This window comes from Ostrea edulis, chromosome 2 (assembly GCF_947568905.1).
Source record: "Ostrea edulis chromosome 2, xbOstEdul1.1, whole genome shotgun sequence".
NCBI classification, from domain to species: domain Eukaryota; kingdom Metazoa; phylum Mollusca; class Bivalvia; order Ostreida; family Ostreidae; genus Ostrea; species Ostrea edulis.
This window is the reverse complement of record NC_079165.1, coordinates 107,828,003-107,853,272: the sequence shown is the minus strand read 5'-3', so window position 1 is coordinate 107,853,272 and position 25,270 is coordinate 107,828,003. Positions and strand designations below refer to the sequence as shown.

Sequence of the window (25,270 nt, the reverse complement as noted above, 5' to 3'; positions counted from 1 at the left end):
TAATAAGTGATACTACGACCTTGATCTTTGACCTTGAAAAACAATAGGCATCTTCCTCTCATCATGGTGATCAAATATATCAAGTTATAATATCCTGGAGCTTACGGTTCGGTTTGTATCCTGCCCACAAGGTTTTCCTAATAAGTGATACTACGGCTTTGACCTTTGACCTTGAAAAACAATAGGCATCTTCCTCTCATCATGGTGATCAAATGTACCAAGATGTAAAGTCCTAGGGCTTATGGTTCAGTCTGTATCCTGCCCACAAGGTCCGGACAGACAGACGGACGACGCCATACCATAATACGTCCCGTCTTCGACGGGTGTATAAAAATGAAACTTATAATTCTTTATTTGATACATGTATCAAACGAAAAATTGGACGAAGAACTTTTTCATCAATGCGCATTGATGAAGTTTTCCGTCCATTGTGTGTAAGTCTCATTGTGCTTAAGAGTTCAACAAAGGGAAAGAGCTATTGAGCAACTCAGAAATTGTGTATCATTAGTACCCCTTATTAGGGGATGGTATGGTATAAGATCCTTACTATTATTATAACAGACAAAAATACCATGCAGTTCCTGTGCTTGACCACACATGTGTCGAATGAAAACAAAGCTTTGTTGTCCATTCCCATCTCATTTGATGTCAGATAAGTTGATCTTACCTCTAATATGTGGTTAGGACTGTTCCATTAAAACATATGAGGTACCCGGGGACGGCAATTAAAAAAAAAATCTATGGGTGCTTGTCATTGGTAGAAAATTGCATCTATGGTGGGTACCTACTGCCAGAAAACTGCATCTGTGGGTGGTTGTTTTGATAAAATCTTTATTTTTTTTACCGAAACTGAGAGGAATGCAACAAGAGAAGGGAATGGTTGAAAGTAGAATGTGAAACAAACGCCGTTTTCTGTCTTCATTTTATCTCGGTCGATGAGGTTCCGCGATTCGGTTATAGTTTCCGGTTTGACTCTAAAATTATAGCGACCTGAAATTAGGATTATCTCCCTTGTCCAAAATGGAAAACGAAACGTGCTCGTGGTCCATTGAAACGTTTTTTTTTTTTAATTCTGCCGATTCTACACAACATTTCAAATCGAAAATAAAAATAAAATGCATTTTCAATTTTACGAATAGAAAATCGTGAAACGCAGACGTATTGAATTGTATTTGGTAATCACTATTCGTTTTGTGAAATATCTTTATTCCGTATTTTTAAAAACCATGTAAACAGACGATGACAGTAACGATACCTATATCATTCTTGGCGACGAAACAGATGCCAGATGGCATTTCATCACGAAAAAAAAAAGGAATTGATAGAAATAAATATTTCTTATACAATTGGCGGTATTCTTGCTGCTAACATAACACAAAATGCAGTGCTATTTGGGTGTTTAAAGATGAGAGGAAGGTACAGTTGTTCGCGACTTTACTAGATTGGATGTTCTATCGTTAAAGTGATAATGTCCTACGGACCCGGTTTGAGTGTGGTGAGGACCTGTACCGAGACACATTTAGATTATTCTAACTAGTGACTGTCATAATAAATGTATTTGAATACATGTACGTGCATCTCTGCCGTCAAAAATCCTAACAGGGAATAGTTAACAGTGTGAGAAATTGTTAGATGCTTTTGATATTATGATGAACGCCTGTAAAAAATATGACCAGATAAAACTCAGAAAGGTATGCATATTTCTCGTAAATTAGTATACCTTGTGGTGGAAAGAATTTGAGTATCAAATAAAAATGAAAAACAAGAAACTATTTTTTCAAAAAGATGGTAGATAATTCCATGGGCATGTCTATGTGGGGAAAATGGGGTTAAAAATTATTTCATGGGGGTATAAACATTCTGAAACTAAAAGTGGAATTACTACATACGATTGTAATTTAGTGCTTATATTAATTTTTTTTCTTTATGTTTACAATTTGTTAATGTAAAATCTTTATTGAGCATAATACAGCAAAATTACTGAACAACATTATATAAATACTGGATACATCAAAGAGATATGACCTTACACATTCTTGGCTTATGTTCTACCAAAGTGTAACATAGATACATGTATATAGTTATACACTGAATTTGAAATTGCATTTTTTTTCCAAAATTCATATTAATGTACTAGTCACTCTAAAGAATTTTTTGTCTAATATTTTTAAGATACATGTTTTGTTTATTTGTACTCACGAAATAATGTTAATGATTTATTGAAAATGAAACGATAGATATTATAAATGTTTATCTTATTTTTATTTATTTTTCTCCCGACCGACCCTAAATTTTATTTTTAAAATCCGTAAACCAATAAATTAAAAAATGTGGCCGAATAGTTGTTTTTGAACATTTACAATACTAGGCTTTTTATGAACAGGTAGACTTATAAAATTGATTTAGTTCATCGTGTTTAAGAAAGACAGTCTTGATAAAATAAATTGATGGTTCTATGATCAAACTTCATTGATGGCCAGTTATTTGAGTGGTGATGAGACCCAAGATACTCTTCTCTTTACTATCATGCTTGGGAACGTCTGAAAATAGACCTCTATTCAGGGGTTATAAATAGTCATTCATACATATTGAATTTAAAGAAAAAGTGTATTTCACATTTATTTCACTTCTATAGGTGGTGCCGCACTATCTAAAATTGCTTCTGTGAGTGGTCCCTCATTACATTTTTATGCTTCTATGGATGGTTACCCAAATTTTAAAGTGCCTTCCCCGGGTACCTCATATGTTTTAATGGAACAGCCCTTAATATGACCGAACAAACACAAGAAATTAATCCAAGGGGGATATTAGTCCCAAAAGGACAGTTCTAATTCATACAGATATTAAAAGAAAATGTTTTTAAAGGCATTTAAATGCACATTTTGATAATGTTTCAGATTGCCAAAGTATCAATATTTGTGCGAATCCTGAGAATGGACAGAGCTGTACCTTAACATGCAATACTACAGATTTTAGCCAAACTGTACAATTTCTACTGGGAGGAGCAGTACAAGGGAGCTGTACAGTGTTTGGGTCAGTTTCATCATGTGGTTCTGGTTTAAGCCAGTCAGGAACAATCACAACTTACACAATTGCAGCATTGTCCAGAGGAACACATGAAGGAGACTGGTCTTGTAAGTTTGGGACAGCGACTTCATCACCTGTGCCATTAGTTGTTAACAGTGAGTATTAGTAGATTTGCTTTAAGTATTCGATGCATTTAATGTATTTAGGTCATCTGAGTAAACTCAAGTTATAGATTGCAATACACCGATCCACAGCTGCAGCATAAACTCAGCCTACCATGGTTACATCCACAGGCAATTGCATCACTTGGGTTTGAATTTACTATTAAAGAGTAAAGGTATGGAACTCTTAAAGACCGAGAAAATAAGCACCGCCTTCAAATTTACCTGGTCTGTGAACCCTTGTCAATCAGGAGAAATTAAGCTTCAGATTGGATGCTAGAAATTGATGGACATTTAGTTACTAGTCTTTGTGTATACCTTATCTATCTTAACTGGCGATCAAGGCATCCGTGCAATCGTTTGATGCTTACCGCATAATCCAGCTCGATTGGGAAATGGTTTTGGCTTTTTCACAATAATAGTAGTAAATTTTGCATACAATTACATAAATCATAATAGAAAAATAGTAGATTTTTAATAATTATTATGGATTATTGAATATAATTTACACGGACATCGATTTTATGCTAAACAGATTAATTATGAAGAAATACATTGTACGTTGAAAATTTATAAGCGTAATTTTCCCCTCGAAACATGGTGACAAAAGTTCAACTTATCGGAAGAGAAATTAACCGCTATAAGGGCTCTTTCTTGTGTATAATGGTTGGAATTGGGATCCAGAGGAAGAACAAATTCTTCATCTAGATCAGTTTTGGAACTGTCGGAAAATACGAATTCCTGTTTGAGTAGGCCATGCGTTATGGACGAGTCACACAGACAACGTTGGTAGCCAGAGAATTCTGGTGTGCGGTCCAGAAAAACTACTATTCAAACAATAAAACTTTATAAGCTGTTTTGGAATATATTCATGTAGTCATCATGGGGCGTGGGATGATAATAATAATAATACCATATTTATATAGCACCCTTTTCATACACTATGTACGCTCAAAGGTGCTTTACAATGCATATGTACCTTACAACAGAATGTTATACACATAATACATAGAAAATAGATAAAGCATTAAAAAGCAATGATATAAAAGGCGTTATCACATGTAAACAGTCCATAGCTGTACCTATCCTGATTGTACATATAAAACATGAAAACACAAGATACCATAGATATGCTAGATAAGAATAAACATCAGTTTCAGGGCGTATTAAAATAACAATAATAATGAAATACACACACGCACACACAGCATATAATTTCTCAGGTATAATACATTAAAACATACAATTTTTTTTTAATTTTTTTTTTTTTTAATAAAACATCACAAAATGGTACTCGAAAGCTAAGACACACAGTCTTTAGTTTTCACAGAATCTAACCTACATGAATGACTGAAATGATAGAAACTAGTCCTAGAAAACTTGATGGAAAAAATGTGTTTTCAGTGACTTCTTGAATGCACACAGTGTTCTACAGTCCCTTACATGTTCTGGAAGGGCATTCCACAGTTTTGGAGCTATTGTTCTGAAACACCGATCTCCGTATGTTACGGTTCGACTTTTTAGAATAACTAAAGTGACTGATTGTTTTATAGACCTAAGATTTCGGGTAGGCTTATATACCTCTAGTAATTGTTTGATATAAGTTGGGCACTCATCATGTAAGGCTTTGTAAGTACATGTATAAGTAAGTATCTTATATTGTGTCCTATACTGCACAGGTAACCAGTGTAGTTCTCTTAGTATTGGAGTGATATGGTTGTAACGAGAGGTCCTGGATATGAGACGTGCGGCAGTGTTCTGAATATGTTGGAGCTTGCTCAGGACTTTCTTTGGAACACCAACCAGGAGAGCGTTACAGTAATCTAACCTTGATGTAACTCGGGAGTTCACAAGAGATTTAGTTGCTTCTGTTGTTAAATATTTTCTGATGTGGCCTATTTGCCGCAACTGTGCATAACAAGATCTGCTGACAGAGTTCACTTGTTTCTCCATATCCATCTTGGAGTCAAACATGACACCAAGATTTTGAACGCAGGTTGAAGGATTAATTTGTGAGTCACCTACTGTCACTGAAATGTTTCTAATGAGGTTTGCATTACGATCAGATGCAAACACAATGACCTCGGTCTTATCCGTGTTGAGTTTCAACATAGTGCCATGCATCCAAAACACGATGTCATATAGACAAACCTCAATACGATGTAATGTCTCTGCCTGTGTAGCTATGCCCCTAGGTTTAAAAGACAGATAAAGCTGAGAGTCATCAGCATAAAAATGGTGATCAAGTTCATGATATCTACAGATGGAACCAATTGGTTTTGTGTACATTGTATAGAATTTGGGACCCAGCACTGATCCTTGCGGCACACTGAAATTCATTTTCACTGGCCTTGACTTGGCACCATCTATGCAGACCGTTTGGTGACGGTCACTGAGGTAAGATGATATCCATCCTAGTGATTTGTCTGTTATTCCTAACAGATGTTCAAGTTGGTGCAACAGGGTAGTGTGTTCGATAGTGTCAAATGCAGCGGAAAGATCCAGCATCACAAGTATAGTGACATCATTTTGGTCGAAAGATTGTAGTATATCAGTCTGTACCTTCAGTCAGTGCAGATTCCGTGGAATGGGATGTCTATATGCTGACTGGTGTTCTTCATGAAGGTTATTTAATGTCAAATGGTCTTCAATACGGGAGTTCACTACCTTTTCCAGAACCTTTGAAACAAAGGGCAAATTGGACACAGGTCTATAGTTCTTAAGAGTATTTGGTTCAAGATTTGCTTTTTTCAGAAGAGGTTTTATATGTTCTTTTTTGAATACTGCTGGTACACTTGCAAATTTAAGTGATAGGTTTATAATGTTTGTCAGAATTGGTAGAAGTTCTTGCAAACAAGATTTTAAAAGCCATGTTGGTATTGGGTCTAGCTCACACGATTTATAAGGTGAATGCTTGATTATTCTCTGTACCTCCTCCTCTGTAACAGAGTTGAACTCCTCCAGGAGAGTCATGGTCGTGTCTACGTCTGCCTCGAGATTGTACGTACATATTTCAGGCTGAGACTTTGAATTTATATTATCTCTTATACACTCTATTTTATTTATGAAAAAGTCACTGAAGTCTTGGGCAAGCTCACATGATGCTTTGCCAGATGGTAGTACAACCTCAATGGGACCTTCCAACAAATACTTTGTCACTTTAAATAGAGTCTTTGGGTCTTGCTGACCTGGTGATAGTTTTTCTGTGTAGTAATTTAGTCTAGCCTGTCTGAGCAATTTGTTCACATTACTACACTGATTTCTATAAATGTCATGATCGATTGTGAGTCTTGTCCTTTGCCATTTGCGTTCCAATTTATGCCTCAGATGTTTTGCCTCATGAAGTTCTTCAGTGTACCAGGAGCAGGTAGGTCTAATTATAATTGTTTTTGTGCATTGTGGAGCATGCTTTTCAACAAGAAATGAAAGTTCTCTGTTGTATGTAGCAACAAGCTCTTCAATGTCCACAGATTTTAGGGAGTCCTTCAGAACTTTTGACACTTCAATATCCTTCCAGAAAGACTCCGCATTGATGGATCTGAGTTTTCTGTAAGTAACTTTCTGTTTTCCTCAAAGGAGCAGGCTTGGAGGCGCATGCATTGAAGATTACTGCGAAATGATCACATAACACATTACCAGAACCGTCTGATAAACCAGAATTGATCACTTCCACCGTGGAAACAATATTGTCAGTATCTCTGGTAATGATCACATCCAGTGTATGACCACGGACATGCATTGGTTCATTCACATGTTGCTGCATGCCGCAAGACTGCAGGATACTATTGAACCTCATTGTGTCTCTATGTGTTGGAATGTCAAGATGCAGGTTCAAATCTCCCGTTATTATGATGCTCCTATGTGTTGTAGCGCAATCTGCTAAAAACTTTGGCCATTCTTGATCCAGGAATACACTAGTGGTTAATCCATTTTTTGTGTAGGTGGTGGTCTATACACAACAGCTATATGTAATGAGTAACTCTTTATAATTACATTGCAATCTAGCAACTCAAAGGTAGAATAATGGTTGTCTCTACTGGTTGCAGTTACACATAGATTGATGCCTAACTTGCAGATGATTCCAACTCCCCCGCCACGGTTACCTCCAGACCGAGGAACCTGCTTAATCTTGTAGCCAGTTGGCACAAGCTCATTCATGCATGCTTTATCCACTAAAGTTCCAAGCCATGTTTCCGTCAGAGCAACAATGTCAAAGTCGTTTGAAACAATGAAGTCACATAATGAAAGTGTTTTATTTTTGACAGATCGTGGATTGATGCTACATATTTTAATGCTTGTATGTCCTTTCACCACTGTGAGAGATTTGCATTTTATCCTTTTAAGGTTACTGATGTTTATAGACTCTTTGTTGGCTTTATTTCTCCCCTTTTTTCTATTTTTATATACAAATACAGTTGGAATTTCCCTAGGCACACTTTGAAGGTTGTCATGGTTTACGCCCCATATGGTGCCCTTTCCAGCACAGAAATCGCCATGTAGTCCGATAACAGTCGATATTCTGCGGATTAATCTTCGTCCGGCCTTAGTTCCTCGCCTCGTTGATCGTTGAACGTGGTCATTAGTCGAACGTGGTCATTAGTCAAACGACCAAAACACATCATACATGTATAAGTTTGGTACAGAGTCGTAGTACAGAATTCGTGGAACGAATTCGTGGAGCGACCTCTCTCTATGAAATTGAAAATGGTAAAAGTATTTCGTACGGTTAATGGTTCCTATTATAAAATTCGAGGAACGACTTCTCTATGAAATTTGAAAATATGGTAAAAGTATTTCGTTCGGTTAATGGTTCCAAGTCCTGTACGAAAACGTGGTACAACTCCTCAATAGGAGTGGACAAACAGTTTAAAGTACTTTGTACAGTTGTTGGTCACGAATCAGTGGGCACAAAGAAAGAAAATAATAAATCATAAAAAAATCTATTAAAACATGCAAGACCCCAAACAAGAAAATGCACTAATAAAATACTTCGTGAGTCTGTGATTCAACTCTAAATACCCAGTATTAATGACATATACAAAACTAAAATTGGCAGAGGCGAAGCAGCCATGACATATCGCTAGCACGACCTCTCAACTATGATGATAGGTACATAGCCAGAAAATCTTCCACAGTACGCAGGAACGCCCGTCGGAAACTGTGTTTGGCAGTCAAACATCATCGGATACTGGGTATCCGACGAAGGAAGGCAGTCAAATGGATGCAAAAAAAAACTTTGAATGAAGAATATTCTGCCTAAGTTTTCAATGGCTAACGTTCTCATTTATATAAAATAAATTTATTGAGCTTTAATTTTTACGTTTAATTCATTAAATTTAATTATCAACATTTCGATTAACCTGCACAAGAAAAATCACTACCATGAATATTTCAATCATACAAAATTGCACAGGTAATGCAGGTAACACAGATAACATCCTGTGTATTTGGGAAAGCGGTATATACAAGCTTCTTATTGAAATGCTTTTGATTTTTTATAGCTCAAAGTTCAAGTGAGGTATTCAGGTCACTTTTTGTATGGCATCAATCAGTCTGTCTATATAAACTTTTAACATTTTCCACTTCTTCTCTACAACCACAGGGCTAAGTTCAGCCAAACTTGCCAAAAAGCATGCTTGGGTAAAGAGGATTCAAGTATGTTCAAATGAAGTGCCACACCCGTTTTGAAGTGGAAATAATCAAGAATTAGTTTTAAAAAAAAAGATGTGGCATGTTTTAAGAAACTTCGTCTCAAGATCGAACCACTGAGCCAATTTCATTCAAACTTGGTACAAAGCATCCTTGGGTGAATGGGATTCAAGTTTGTTCAAATGAAGGCAAAAATAGGGTGGGGTCATATAAAAATCCCCTTTTAAAGAACTACTAGGCTAGAAAAGTTGAAATTTATATGAATGCTTCTTGATGTACATGTAGTGTAGATTCAAGTTTGAAAAAGCCATGCATGGCCCCCAGGGGTAGGATGGGGCCACAATAGGGGATCAAAGTTTTCCATAGTGATATATCAAATTATTTAAAAATCTTCTCAATTTAAGAAATTCAAAAGTCCTGTGGGGATCCGGGTTAGAATAGGTCCTCAGTATCCCTTCCTTGTCGTAAGAGGCCACTAAATGGGGCGGTCCTTTGGACGAGACCGCAAAAATCGAGGTCCTGTGTCACAGCAGGTGTGGCATATCCCTTACAGAACAAAGGTACTTTCGGGTACACTTTGGGGTACCATTTGGGTACTTTTGGGGTACGCTTTAGGTACTTTTGGGGTACTCATTGGGTACCGTAAAAAGTACCCGGAATATACCCAAAGGGTACCCGAAACACTACCCAATTTGGAACCACACTTTAAATTTTTTTTTACCTGCAGGCGGGTATATTTTCGAGTACATTATTCTTTCCCATACAACTTTCTAAGTTTTCAATGTTTGGAGTACATTTTGGATACTTTTGGGGTACAATCATTGGGTACCGTAAAAAGTACCCGGAATGTACCCAAAAGGTACCCAAACACTACCCTATTTGGAACCGCACTTTAATTTTTTTACCTGCAGGTGGGTACTATTTTGGGTATACACCAAAGTGAAAGGACCAATCTTGATAGCAAGGCAAAAATGAAAATTGAACGTGTGCATAAGAGTGGAAGGATACTTTCTTAATATATCAGAAATTTAATTTTAAAGTACAAAATGTCAGGATTATCCACTGTGAATGCCGAAAGGTTCATTTGAGCTTTTGTTAAAAACAATTGTAAATGAGAGACGAATATAAGAGCTTGTCGTTATGAATTTAACCCAAGTACAAAAAATAAGGTAGTTTGACAGGTAATGAAAACCTCTTCCCCTGTGTTCACGATTTAGCATTTACAAGTTCGGGCACAAATTATTATAATTATTTTGCATTGCTTGACAAGAGTTTTAAACAAGTCACACCCCCCCCCCCCCCCTACATTGAAAAATAAAAAAGAAACAAACGATGCTACATAATGTACATTGTACCGTATGTACGACTCGGAATGTCAAACTGATATAGCTATTTTTACACCTATATTTATGAAAGACATTGTCAATAAACTGATATTTACTACTCTTGCCAAATTTAAACTTTTGTAACATTTGTCCTTAATGCAAAGATGTAATTGTTTATCTGGTACGTTTTTGCATTAGCCTTTAAACATTCTACGGGTACAGTACCCGCAACGTTATTCTTGACATGATAAACGATAGGACACAATACACGCACAATAGGATAGGATACACGCACGATACGATAGGATACACGATAAACCTGATAAACGCAAAACCTGATAAACGATCTTCACGATAGACATGATAAACGCAAAACACGATAAACGATCTTCACAATAAACGGAAAACCTGATAGAAATGTTGTAAATTTAGAAACGCCTTTAGACAGAACGAAATTTTGATACCTACAATATAATTACATTATGTTGATAATAATATTGAAGGATTTCAATGCTCATTATATACCTACATTACGGACAACGCGGATTTTTTGTTTTCCGCGTTCCCGCGATGGGAAAAATCTAACGCGGTAATCTATATAGGTAACTCAGGAAAACCGCGTTCTCATCGCGGGATGACTATCAGTTACCTGTCCCCGTCGCGGTAACATTTGTTTAAAACATTGATCGGTTTTGTACCATATAATTTCTTTAATCCACGGTCGTACGTTTTTATTTTATTAATGTTTTTTTATGCCATCACAGCTAAAATAAAAAAAACTAAAATATATACGGCATTGAATTCATTATTTGATATCTATATGAATTTTCTCAACCAATGATTCTAAAACTTGTATTGTCACCTAATGTTTAATATATAAATTATACAGGGACTTAACTAAATGTACTATAATGTAGTGATATCATGCTTCAGTAGCTCTCTTATTCTAAAGTATATTACCTTGAATATGAAATAAAACCAAGTAATATTGTGTGTGTAGCGAGGAGGGGGTTAGTTTGCATCAAGCTCTAAGTTCACCGCTCATTATACACGCAAAATACGATACACGATAGACCTGAAAAACGCAAAACACGATAGAAAATGGAAAACCTGATACACGATAGGATACACGCATGATACGATAGGATACACACACAATAGAGCACGATAGGAATGTCAAGAATAACGTTGCGGGTACTGTAGTTCAGTATAATAAACAGTTCTATCTACATCAAATATATACAAATATTGTAGCATGATCTAACTGGAATCTATGGTCACATCAATAATAAAAATAGAAAGTTTTGTACTGATTATTTCCTCGGGTCGATGTAGCTGCGACAAATGAGTGACACAAAATGTAAGTAGGAATATTTAATACTGTTAGGAGTGTTGAGGTGTTGACACAGGGTATAACCGTCCATATTGTTTGTTTACTGCATCTATCTTGACTCCTTTCGTGGGGGGGGGTGGGGGTGGGTGTTTGTTAATTACAGGTATCCCAAACAATCGAGCTCATAAAGTTTGAAGCCATACATGAACACCTGTTAATTCTGGATGTCACTACACATGTAGACTATAGTGTTTTCCTTTTCACATTCATTGTTTATATATTATACCCATGCATTAAATGTATCTGTACATGTAATGGTATACACAATGTACATACGAAATTTGCTTTTGTTTGTGTATGACTGTTGCGTGTATTAATGTACAATTTGCGATAATTTCATGAAATATATACATGTATTAACTCGGTAGTTGTACAAAAATATATTACATTGAATATATCCAAAACTGTAAAATATGCTGTATCACGATTCCGGTTTATTTAATTTTTTATTATTTGATGAAATATACATGTACATGTATTTTATTACTTGATTATGAAATAAGTAAAATCCCAGGGAAAAATTTGAAACATTCAGAGTAAAAGATCATTTTGTGTTCAGCGTGCGCTCAGCGTTCGTTCACCGTTCACCAAATTGCATTCACCGTTCGCTCTGCGTTCGTTCACTGTTCGCTCTGCGTTCGTTCACCGTGCATTCACCGTTCGCTCACTATTCAAGTGGGAAAGAAGAACATTTCAGGGACTGTATATAGTATATTCTCTTAGATTAATTTGATTAAAATCTAACAAATACATGTAAATAAGTGCATAAATGAAGAAATTAAAAAAAAAAATTCACCATTATGATTAACACATGCAATACAATACCAAGATTGCAATGAAAATGTTTGAACTTATCTAACTTTGCATTAAATGGTTGTGCTATGATAATCATTCTTAACAGCAACACCTTTTCATATAGTCTAGTCAATCTAGCAAATCACCTCAAAGTAATTGCAACAGAAACAAACTCGATGGAATTTAATAAACAAAAGCGTGGTTATAACAACATACAAAAAATCGGACAATGGGAAATATTTCAAATTTAGACTGAAATGTTTTAGTAAACCATCGATATTTTGTGGTGTTTACGGCACGCCGTACACGTAAAGGGGAGTAACTTAACTGTGACAGTCATTGGAATAAAGTTATACACGACGATCTAAAGTGCATGTAATAAAAATCGTGATTAAACAGCTTAACAGTTGTATTAAAAAGGTGATTTTAAGACCTTCTATATACATACAATATTGCTCAGCATCTCATATGCCGACTTCCATTCCCCGGGGAACTTTCGGAACAAGGCTTCATAATATTTTATTTGACCCTTTACTGAATTAATTTTAATTATGAAACCAGTGATTCCGAAGGTCCGTCGGACATTGTCAAATGTTCGGTAATTTTTGTTTTGGTCCGATCAATATCAGTTATTGGCCGGACCAATTAAGTGTCCGATAATTTTTTTTTTCAATGAAATACATGATTAGATAAATTTTCAATTTTTAGCAGCATGTCCCAAAATTTATTCTGTTCTTTAGTCATTGCAAACAGATATCAAACTTGCAATCATCTTCAATTCCCCCGAATGGGTGAGCAATATCCTGTAAAACTACAGACGTCTCTGAAGCGTTTGAATTAGGTAATAAATAACATGTAAATAAAGCGTTCAACTATACTCTGATCAAGAAGTACTTGTACATGGGCACGTTTGATTGAACAATTTGCATTTGAGTTACGCGAATCGCTCGAGTTTTAAAAAAAACACGTGTATTTCATAACACTGGTGTTAAACACGGATTGGAAAAGTTTACTCCACTGACGAATCTGAAGTGAAATGCTTGGGCTAATAAAGAACATCGCCGATGCCATTTTGGGCCAGAAATTTTAAATTTACATGAAAGCTTTCTGACATTTTGTTAAATTCATGGCCCCCGGGGGTAGGGTAGGGCGATAATAGGCTGTAATGAAGTTCTTTTTGGATTTTGTGTAGGCAATAGAGAAAATGATAAATTGTAGAATAAATAAAAATAAAATTTATTTAGCAATAAGATAAGAAATACAAAGATGTTTGAAAAACAAAGAAATTACACTTTCACAGACCCACACCCATACTCTCTCACCGAGAAAGAAAATATAAATTGGTATAATAAACCTGGCAATATTGACAATCAATATAACGTATAACTGTCAATACAATTCAATATAGTCAATACAACAAATATGTCATTCCAGGCTGAAAATGTAACTGGTAATAAATGTATTACAAAATGGTTCAAATAGTAGCAAATTCCGCTAACTACAGAAAAAGTTAAACAGTAGTAAATTACGTTTTGTAAATACAAAATTTCTCAAATTCCTTTTTGATAAAATGTTAATTTACTGAAACTCAATATGAAAGTTTGGCTACTCAGCACAATTCAATTTAACGCCACATCACACTTGGCACAACCAGGCCTCCATACAGCACGAACAACCCCTCCGCTTCCAGTCCCGGACTTACAGGTCTCTCACTGCACAATGATACTGGGTAACGCCGACTTCAAACCAATGCCAACACTAGGCCCACAAAATAATTGCCGAGTCCACCACGTGGAACACCCATGTACAGTGCGGTCTCACGTGTTTTGATTCCCACGCCGAGCACCTACTGAAACGCTGAGAGTACTGCCTGATATGAGCCTAAACCATGAGTTCGAAGTGTAAATTCTCTGATATATGATAATAGCTACTATCAATTTAGTGCCACATGATCACCATTGTAAAATGCATACATTGCTCAGATCTATGTGGACGAGGGTATCAACTAGGCCTATTTTAATGTCGCACAGTATATATTTGTAAAGGGCAGTACAAACCTCTTGGCTTTCTTAAAACTTCATCACTGTTTGTTATCTTCGCCTTTCATATGGTGAAATGGCTAGAACAGGGATGCTTCTGTGTTGGTTCAGCTTTTATGGAATGTAGTAATTGCTCTAATTTTCTGCACTGCTCTGCTGCTCGTGGTTTTCTAAAGAAATGACGCCATTGTTTCCTCTGCATGGACATTTTTTCCAGGGTTGGGAAAGGGTGAACTTTAAGGTAGCTCCATCCTCATGTGACTTATCAATATGAATGGTTAAAAGTGGAAAAACTTTATTAATTTCCACTCAATATAGTTTAATTCAATTAATAACCAAAGAAAATATTTATGTTGCCACCTTTTTAAAGATGTGTGACATACAAAAACAGAAGTATATATCAGCATCAGGAAATCACACATTTTTGTTAAACAGAATAATAAAAATAGATGAAAACTTGTTGAAATGACAAAATTTAAATATCAACAGTTTTAAAAAAAACCCTGCTAATTCATAAATATATATTTACATTCAGTGTATTTCTCATCATTGAAATGCATTGGAAATCTACAGCATTCAAATTCCTATAACACACTCTAAACCTTATCACTGCGTATGAATACAAAACAGGAACTACATTTACATGTAGTCTGCTACATGTAAACATTGTAAATAGAAACTACATGACTTCAAAATGGATGATGAATTGCAACCTAATTTCAATTTAAATTTTGAGGATATGGACATCTTAGAACTGTTTTCTCAAACTGATTTTGATTCGTTGCTGGTGAATTTACCAGAAAGCAGTCACTTAAATGTAAATCTACATGTTGAAGAAAAACTTGAAATGCCTGAAACACCCATTTCCTCTGATCAGCCACAAGCAAAGGTATCAATCATAGCAACAATTAAAATATCTTAATAAGATTTTTTAATAAATATAAATACATGAATTAACTTCTAACTTTAAAGCAAATTAAATAAATTTATTTTGTCAAAGAGAATATCTTTTTCTTGTAATATCCAAATGCACTATACTTTTCATAGTAGCACAACCGAGTTTGGCTCTTCCGTGTATTACCCCCACCATTTCTGAAGGGCGCGAAATTTTAAATGGGACGAATAAAGAATGTAAATATAAGTATTGAATTCTTATTTTTGGATGTCGGCGGTAGTATAACAGCACCTGGCCGTGTCGACAAATTATCATACGCGCGGTATGATAATTTGTCGGCACGGCCAGGTGCTGTTATACTACCGCCGACATCCAAAAATCAAAGTACTTAAAGTACTCGTGGGAGTTGAACATTGTGGAAATTCAGTTAGAAAAGATAGTACTGGAAGGGTAGGGGGATAAATGACTGAATATTATTATGATTTTAGATACAAATCAACTGTTGTTGTTTTTCAAAGCGTTACAACAGCAAACATGGATAATGGAAGGCCCATGGGCCACAACGCTCCTCGAGTAACTGAAGTCATGTTGTTTTCTAGAATTTCACCCCTTTATATTCTCATGAAAAATGTGACCACATATTATGGCCCAAACATTCAAATCAATATGGTTATCAATGCCTTGCAGTTATGAAGAAGTTTTTCCCCTGTATATATACATTCAAGTTTAATCCTAGTTATAGCTAATTCTAAGGATTCATTACTTGAAAAGGTAGTCCAATATGCTAAACTGTCACCTGAGTATACTACAGTCCTGTAGAGGATCAATGGAATTATGGAATGGTAAATAATTTTATAATAACTCAAAATAAATGAAATGCAAAAAAATAAAAAATTGTCGGGCATCGGAAATGCACAAGTCGAGTTGCGCAAGGAATGGGCATAGATGGAACCAGCAGAAAAGTTTTCAAGAATTATCAAGCAGGGAGCAAAATTTTGCGTACATAAATTTCAGCCGACTTAAATCTTTTGTGACCTTGACCTTTAACCCTTGACCAAAATCAATAGGCTTCTTTGTCTCATCAAGGGCGATAATCCATCTAAGTTTAATTGAGATCCTATAATTTGTTAAAAAATTATAGTGCAGAAAACAAAATTTTCTCCAAATTTCAGTCTATTTATAGCCACTGTGACTTTGACCTTGTGACCTCGGAATCGATAGGCTTCTTGTCTTACTTAATCGATCTAAGTTTGATTGAGATCCTATAATTCGTTCAAGAGCTATGGTGCGGAAAACAAAATTTTCTCCAAATTTCAGTCTATTTATAGCCAGTGACCTTGACCTTTGACCTAGTGACCCCAGAATTGATAGGCTTCCTCATCTTACTGAGGGTGACAATCCATCTAAGTTTGAATGAGATCCTATAATTTGCTCAAGAGCTTTGGTGCGGAAATGAAATGTTGATGCGTGCCCGCCTGCCCGCCCAAAGGCACTTCATCAAATCATAAGCCGAGTTCGACTTCATCGCAACTCCGCTAAAAATGAAACACTAGTCAAATAATGTTATTTATTGCCAAGGTATTTGGGATATTATACTGTGGCTCAAACAGGGGGTGAATGAACCTGACAGTATGGAAAGCATATAGTGGAATCAGACTTGTGATGCTGGAAATCTACAGTGATTAATAAACTATACATGTACAAGATCCATAACTATTTTTTTTTTCAGTTTGTGAGGGAGAATCCTCATGTCTCTTTCATCTGTAGACAAATAAACAATGTGTTTTGACCAGAACAATTCCAATCCTTTTTGCAGCATAAATTCAACATTGTGGCAACTGGGTTAAACTTTGATAGTGAAGTAATACATGGCAGCACCTTATCCCATGCTCTTAAAATTTGTGTTTGACACACACTCATGACATCCACTCAAACATTACAGAGTGCAGCAAAATCCCATTGTAATAGGGGATTCAAAATGGATAACTGGTACAAAATATGGTACATACTATTAAAAAAGGATAATGAATTTGACATATTGATGTCTTGGAAAAGGAAATTCTGACATCGGGGCTCTAAGCGTTTTCAAACATTGTCATTTGATAAAAGTGTTCTACATTTTTAAAAATAGAGATTAATATGTCTTTACATACATAGGTGAGAAAGTTTCCATTATTCCTAGCCGAGTCATACCATGTATGCACGAAAAATTCATAAACAAATATCACACTACTCACGTAGAAAATGTGGACCTTACCGTCATCAAGCGCAGCGAAACACGCCATTTCGAGATTATAGTCGACGAAAGCTCGGTAACAGTAATGAATAAGGTACACTCATTTTGTATCTATTTTGTGACTTTCTTTATTAAAAGGAACAGTTCTCTAATGTGTAACGTGCAATTACTACGTAATTCAATAACTTGAAGCATGAAGCAGTTTCACTTTGCCACCGGATATAAGAAATTTTATTTCGTATTCCGATCCCAATCGAAAGTTGTTGACTGGGAATGACGTGTTTTAATGCAATCTACATGTAACATCAAGCATTTTTTATATCATATTAAAAAAAAAAACAAATATATACACATACACAATGTTGTAGAGTTATTTCTTGTAAATTTTCTGAGGTTTCGCACCATATTCGATATTTCGCGCCACGGTGTCAATAGGGCTTGTGTGCAGTTGTCGTTCGTTTCCCTATCAATGTTTATAGGTGACGCTGCGCTACAAAGGACAATTTTCAACCTTATCTTTTATTTTTCTATGTCTATCAGTATCAATTTGATCGAAATCTTGTATTCAAATTGATTTGAATACAATATCATTGTATTTATTTACATGTCAATTATCAAAATTAGATTAATTCAGAAAAGTTACATGGATTATTTAATGGCGGATGTTTATAAAAGTTTATGTTGATTTACCTAGGAGTAAATCAGCTGACACAGAACCCCCGCTGACGACCACTATACAAATCAATACAAATTACTGCGCAGAAAAGTGCGTGATGACCCAGGGAGATTGAACATAGTTCAACTCCCAATAAGAATTCAATACTTAAGTATAGATTAATGATGGATATTAGGGAAACCAATGTATAATAGACATCCAGTTGAGGAAATTCCGACACAGGAGTTATTGCCCTTGACAACATTTTTAAAATCATAAATAATTGATTATCTATGGAAAATATAAACTTTTTCAGTTTTAATAGTATACCAGATTTTTTTTATTATATCCAGTGAATAATATTCCTCAGAAAGATATATTTCTATCATGCGCAAAGTTTAATTTATTAAGATTTTTGCAAAAACCTATGACGTCACATGAGGATCGATCAACCTTAAGATCATCCAAAGTAGATATACACCCCTTTCTTTCCATTATCTGAATTGCGACCTTTCGTGCCACAAAATGCATATTTTGTTAAAGACAGTTTTGTTACCAGAGTAAACAATATCAACTGGAAGTACCCCTGCTAAACATTTTCATTCTCTACCCAGAGTTCCGTGCGCTCCTCACACTACACCTCTGTCAACAGCTTTTTACAGAAATCTTGTAAAAGTTTCTATTATCCAACATTTATGTTTTGGACTAAATATTTAGTAATATTATGATATGTTTTTGGTACAATTAAATAATGATGCTTACTGTAAATTGTTTAAATTCGCCGTTTTCTGATCATAAATTTGGAACTACTTCGTAATATGCGCATGAATGTAGGACGTACACGTGGTGGAGATTTAAATGTAAACATGGAATCAAAAGTAAGAGAGGTTGTAAAAATACGATAAAACTTGTTAAATAAGAGACAAACAGCTAAATGGTAAATATGTACTTATTAAAGTGCCAGTGGGCTATAAAAAGAGCCTGATGTAATAATCACCTGTTGCCAGAACTTTTAAAGGAAAAGGAAACCGAGAATGATTGTTTATATCATGTGATTATATTTTCACATGATTCCAAGCGTTGACAGAGGTGTATGTGAAGCTTGCGTAACGCGCCCTCTGGTGAGAGAATGGAACATTTTGTTCATGTCACGTGATCGGCGTGGCTAAATGTGAAAAATCCCGGGTGTTCCGGATGAACTCGAAACGTGCCTTTTGAGCAAGCCTTTTGTATTAAAAACTTTTATAGTTTAACTAAGTAAGTGAAGTAATTTTGCTTTTGTTTTTCAAATTCAGGTTTGGGGAGCCATTCATGGGTAATAATAATGATAATTAAACATTGATAATATAAATAATAAAAATCAATTTAAGTATAAACACTTGCGCCTAGTATTATGATTTGATGTAATTGTAAAATGAACAATCTTAGAATCTAATAATTACTCTTTCTAATTAGTCTTGGGCTCACGACCTGCGGAACCACATCTCCTAGCAGCATGCGACCAGTGCGCTAGACTGCTCGGCCATCTATTCAAGACTAAACTTGTTTTCAATGACGATGGAATTCTCGCCACGCTGGCACACGATCATTGAGAATGGAAATGGGATACAGTTATTTATCGTAAATTTTAAAGGATCATACAAAATGCACATTGTATTTGAAATGTCTATATATAAAGCACAGAAATAGCAACAAACTCTGAAATAAACATAATTGCCCTAAGGGACAAGATCTGAATGTCGGATGAAAATGTAAATTCAATTTGTTAGGGGAAGGGGGATAAAAAAAACAGTAAGTTTCTGTCATCCGACATCGATTATACTTTAGTGGAAAAAGGAAAAAGACAAGTGACTGTTGAATATCACATAATAATAAGGATGCGACACAATGTCAAGAATGTTTGGCATTGGAACGGGTCCTGTACTTAAGAAAGCAATGGAATGTCAAAATGTAGATAAATCGCGAACAAATTCTGTATATGATTAGTTTTTAAATGGAGGAAGGGTATTGACAAACAAGATGATGGTGCAGGGGTTTCAACCATCTCGTTTAAAGTCTGCATTTCGCAAATTCTATGGTCGTTATAACAATCTACTTTGCCAATACAACCTATCATGGGTCAAATCTGTCTGACTTGTTTCTTATCGATTGTTGCAGGCTGTTTTTGGCACAATGATTTTGAATGAGGGTAACTCCGTTTGCCCGATCAAGATATAGGGCTCACGACGGGTGTAACCGGTCAACAGGGGGTGCTTGTTCTCCTCATAGACACCTGATCCCACTTCTGGTATTAATCCACAAGATAGAGCTTTGATATTTCACATGAGTATTCCTTGTGACATTAGACCTTTCCGTTGGTACTAAACCTTTTGACCTTGACATTTGACCTACTTTTAAAAAATTGACATTAGTCATCACTTCTAAATGCTAAATGTTAGAGCTTTCATATTGTACATGAGCATTTCTTGTGATAAGATCTTTCTACTGGTACCAGGATATTGTCCTTGTGACCTTGGCCATTATCGGGGTCATTTGTGTTTCACAAACACATCTTGTTATGAATAGTATTGTTGTGAACTGTACACAGTGGAAGTGTAAAATTGTACTGAGAGAACAACCTTAGCCCCTAGCCCCCTCCCCCCACCCCACACACACACACACACCATCAAGGATTTTTATAACTTTGGATTAAAATTTACTTGTCAATTTTCAGGCAATATTGTGAAATTATCCTCAACCCCCACCCCATTTTTTTACGATGCTGCATGCCTGATTCATTTTTAGACCATGGCCCCCCCCCCCCCCCCCCTTAGGGATTTTTCTGCACTATGATTTTTTGAAAGAGTGGATAAAATAAGGTAAATGAAGGTTGTTTGATAAATTTATGTTGGGGCGTTTTCAAGATATGGCCATTTGAATTTATAGAATTTTTGGCAAATTCAACATGGCTGTTACGGTGTTCCATACTGCATTAAAGACGACACATTGTAAACACAAACAACGGGATAGGGACTTCCCAGAGACGACATTTGTGAGAAATACGTATAAAAATAGAGGACAGTGTATTATGGAAAGTGGTACATATTTTTAAATATCTGCAAATTCATGTCTTACGAAATTATACAGTGTACATACCACATTCCCAAAATAACATGTACCAAATGAATGAACATGTCCAATACTAAATAAACAGTATGAAAAATGGTTCATTCCTAGATACTATAATCCATAGACCCTATCTTTATATGATATATATGCAATCTTGAATTAGTAAATATAACTTTCAACATAAAAATCATTGTCCACATTTCCAAGTCTCACAAGATATATCTAATGTATGGAAGCCCATAAATGTGTATAATCAATAAAAAGAAAGCACATGGATTACTTTTGAGTATACAATGCAAAAATGGGAGGGGGGGAGAGAGAGAGAGAGAGAGACCCTGATAAATAATGGCTCGACTATTGAGAATATGACATATTACAAACAATAAACTAATTTATGAATAATTTAGATTAATGAATTATATTAATTTACAATTGTAAAATAGATAAATATATTGTCATATGTAATATTGAGCACCTTTTCAATTTTCAGCTTATTTATAAAGATGTCACATAAGACAGTCCCAAGAATAATAAAGGCATAGATTGTTTGCTAGCTTTAAATCGTGCCATACATGGTTTCTATCGCTGGTGTTATAATAATTTACAAATATTAGTTACTAGAAATAAAACTTGAGCATTGACGAAGTTGTGCCGAGTCAAGTGAACTGTAAGACTAAGAGACGTTCACTCACCCTGTGTTCACTATCGACACTTTTCCCCGCCCATGAATGTCTGTTCTGTAACAAAGGAACTCACCCTTACAGAAAAAAGGTACATTTTGGGTACCTTTTTTGGGTACACTTTGGGGTACATTTCAGGTACTTTACGGGTACACTTTGGGTACACCTAAAAGTACCCGGAATGTACCCAAACGGTACCTGGAGTCAGAGTGTACCTAAAGGGTACTCGAAAGTCTACCCTTTTTGGAACCACACTTTAAAAATATTTCTAGCTGCAGGTGGGTACTTTTTCGGGTACATTGTTCTTTCCTGCAACTGTCTAAGTTACTATTTTCGGGGGTACCTTTTGGGTACCCTATTCATTTCCAAGTTTCAATTTTAGGGTACTGTCTGGGTACAATATTTGTGGGTACACACTTTGGGTATGCTTCAGGTACACTAAAATGTACCTGGAAAGTACCTCAAAGGTACCCGGAATGTACCTAAAGGGTACCCAAAAGTCTACCACTTTTGGAACCGCACTTTAAAAATATTTTTAGCTGCATGCGGGTACTTTTTCGGGTACATTTTTCTTTCCCATACAACTTTTTAAGGTTTTAATTTTTGGGGTACTTTTTGGGTACATTATCATTTCAACTTTGAAAATTCTATTTTTGGGGTACCTTTTAGGTACAATTTTGTCAACATTGTTGTTCCCATTTTGGGGTACGTTTTGGGTACATTTCTTTGATACATTTTCAGGGTATATTATGGGTACATTTTAGGTACTTTTCAGGTACAATCTGGGTACCATTTCAGAAACTTTTCGGGTACATATTGGGTACAATTCTGAAACTATTTTAGGTTCTATTCGGGTATATTATTGGTAAATTCCGGTTACCAATTTAGACAGTTTTTAAGTACAAACTGGGTACATTTTAGGTACTTTACAGGTGCAATTTTAGGTACAAACCCGGTGCCATTTTCGGTACGTTTTGGGTACAAACTGGGTACATTTTAGGTACTTTCCGGGTACAGTATAAGTACCATTTTAGGTACATTCTGGGTACCCTTTAAGGCACTCTTCGGGTACCATTTAGGGCATTTTCCAGACTTTGCTTGCCTCTCCTAAAGTATGCTTGACTAACACTTCAAATGTACTGGAGTTCTGCTAGTTTTCATGAATATTACCAACCAGGTGTCCTGAAAAAATGAAGAATCTTAATATATGAGAAATTGTATTTAATTCATACTATAAAAAATTATGACAAAGCTTCTCTTCGTCGTAATCCTATTTCTCCTGCAAATAATAAAAAAAAAAATTTAATGAAATTTAACAAAACCAAATCGCAATACGAATGTTAAGTTAAGCTGCACTCTTCTTTGTCTTTAATTCAGTTGACTTGATGCTCTAAATTGTCTTTATTTCACACCCATTTCGTCTCTTTTAACCTTCTAAATTAAATATACTTATATATTATATTCTCTTAGATAATATATTCTCTTAGATATTGTTCCTTTATTATTAATTTGATTAAAATCTACCAAATACATGTAAATAAGAGCATTAATGAAGAAATTAAAAAAACATTTTCATCTTAAATGATTAACACATATGCAATACAATACCAAGATTGCAATGAAAATATTTTAACTTATCTAACTTTGCATTAAATGGTTGCATGTGCTAGATAATCATTCTTAGGCCAATATTTTTTTTTAAATTGGTTTACGGATTTCAAAATTTCAAAATCCGTTCGGAGGAGGTTAAAAAAAAAAAAAAAAAAAAGTTCAAATGACAAAATGTTAAGTAATAAAAACGAACTTGATTTGAGGTCAATGTTTTATTATCAACTTTAATATTCTCTTCACTGTCAATTTCAGACGGTGGTATATAGCAACTAATATGCACCTTGGCAACAATGCTGTTTCCTTCAAAAATGTTATTTGTTTATTGAATTAACTTTTTATCATTATCAAATGTCCATTGTTTACCGTTTAGTTATGTAAATCCCAAAATAAAAGAACCACATCGTTTTTCCATTCAAAAGATGGCATCCATGACGTATATAGGGACGCACTAATCACCTGAAGTACTAAAATCCTGACTGACCTTACCAAGCATATATTTTGTCTAAAAATTTACTTTTAAGTTTTAAAGTCTTATTTAAGAAGTCAATAGTAAAGTTATAAATAAAATTCATGAACCCTATAAACATTTATTCAAAAATTCTGAATTTTATATAGGTCAGATCAATTTGTTGTTGGTAGTCAACAAATTTTATACAATGAATGAATTCAATAATGTTAAATATGTTTTCAACCTCCTTCAATATATGAAGAATTACACATATTAATTATGAAGAATATTTCTTTAAAATTCATTAATAAGAATTGAAAAGTGTATCCTCGGCAAAATGTATGCATGGTAAGGTCAGGTAGGGTTATACTTGTTTAGGTGATTAGTGCAACTCAACGTACGTCATGGATGCCATCTGAAAACAAGTGTTTGTTTTTATTTTGGGATTTACATATCTAAATGGTATGCAATGCATAACTAATGCTAATTAGAAGTTAGTTTCATAAACAGATAACTTATTGGAAGCAAAAAGCATTGTTACTAAGGTGCAGAATAATTGTTAGCACCGGGCTGAAGTTGACTGATATTCCACACATGACACATGAATATTATGGACTGTCCCAAGATTTCGACAGAGGCGTCTGTCCAAATATCCAGTCCAGCGGAATCTATTTTCTTTTCTTTCTGAAATATAAAAAGGAGTAAAAAACCATTTTATTTTTTTTCCAACATCCCAAAAAATCAGTGCGGCGGATCCGTAAACCAACTCAATAAAAAAAAAAGGGCCTTAACAGCAACATCTTTTCGTAGTCTGAACAGCAACAAGACATGAATGTGAACCATGGATGCCCCCTAAACTTAAAGCTTTTCAAGACAAGTAGGTCAAAATTCATGTCAAGGTCAGAAGATCAAATTTGGTACCATCAGAAAGCCTTAATAGTAGGTCAAAAGGTCATTAATGAGGTACTTTTATATATCCCTTAGAAAAAAGAATGGCATTAAATTTCCATTACTTTTGCAGTTTTATTCTGACCATTGAAAGAACAGTGTTATACCAGTATCACAAATTCAGATAAAACTAGCTATACAATTCTAACCTAGAAAAAGCATTGATTTTCCAGTTTTCATTGAAAATGCAGTGAAACCCCATTGAGACTCAATTGAAACCTCATTGAAATACGCGAATTATGTAAATGAGCTTGAGCCAGTGATTTTCCAGTTTTCATTGAAAATGCAGTGAAACTCCAT

General features: G+C 35.1%; 1 protein-coding gene across 11 annotated transcripts in view; it reads left to right on the top strand.

Annotated features, from left to right (window-relative positions):
* LOC125678769 (uncharacterized) overlaps window positions 1-25,270 on the top strand; it is a 167,369-nt gene that overhangs the window by 29,176 nt on the left and 112,923 nt on the right. For all 11 annotated transcript variants that reach the window (XM_056156011.1, XM_056156010.1, XM_056156016.1 and 8 more), the window contains exon 2: window positions 2,898-3,182. In XM_056156011.1, coding sequence (XP_056011986.1) covers window positions 2,898-3,182 — 285 coding nt within the window. The remainder of the gene's footprint in view (window positions 1-2,897; window positions 3,183-25,270) is intronic.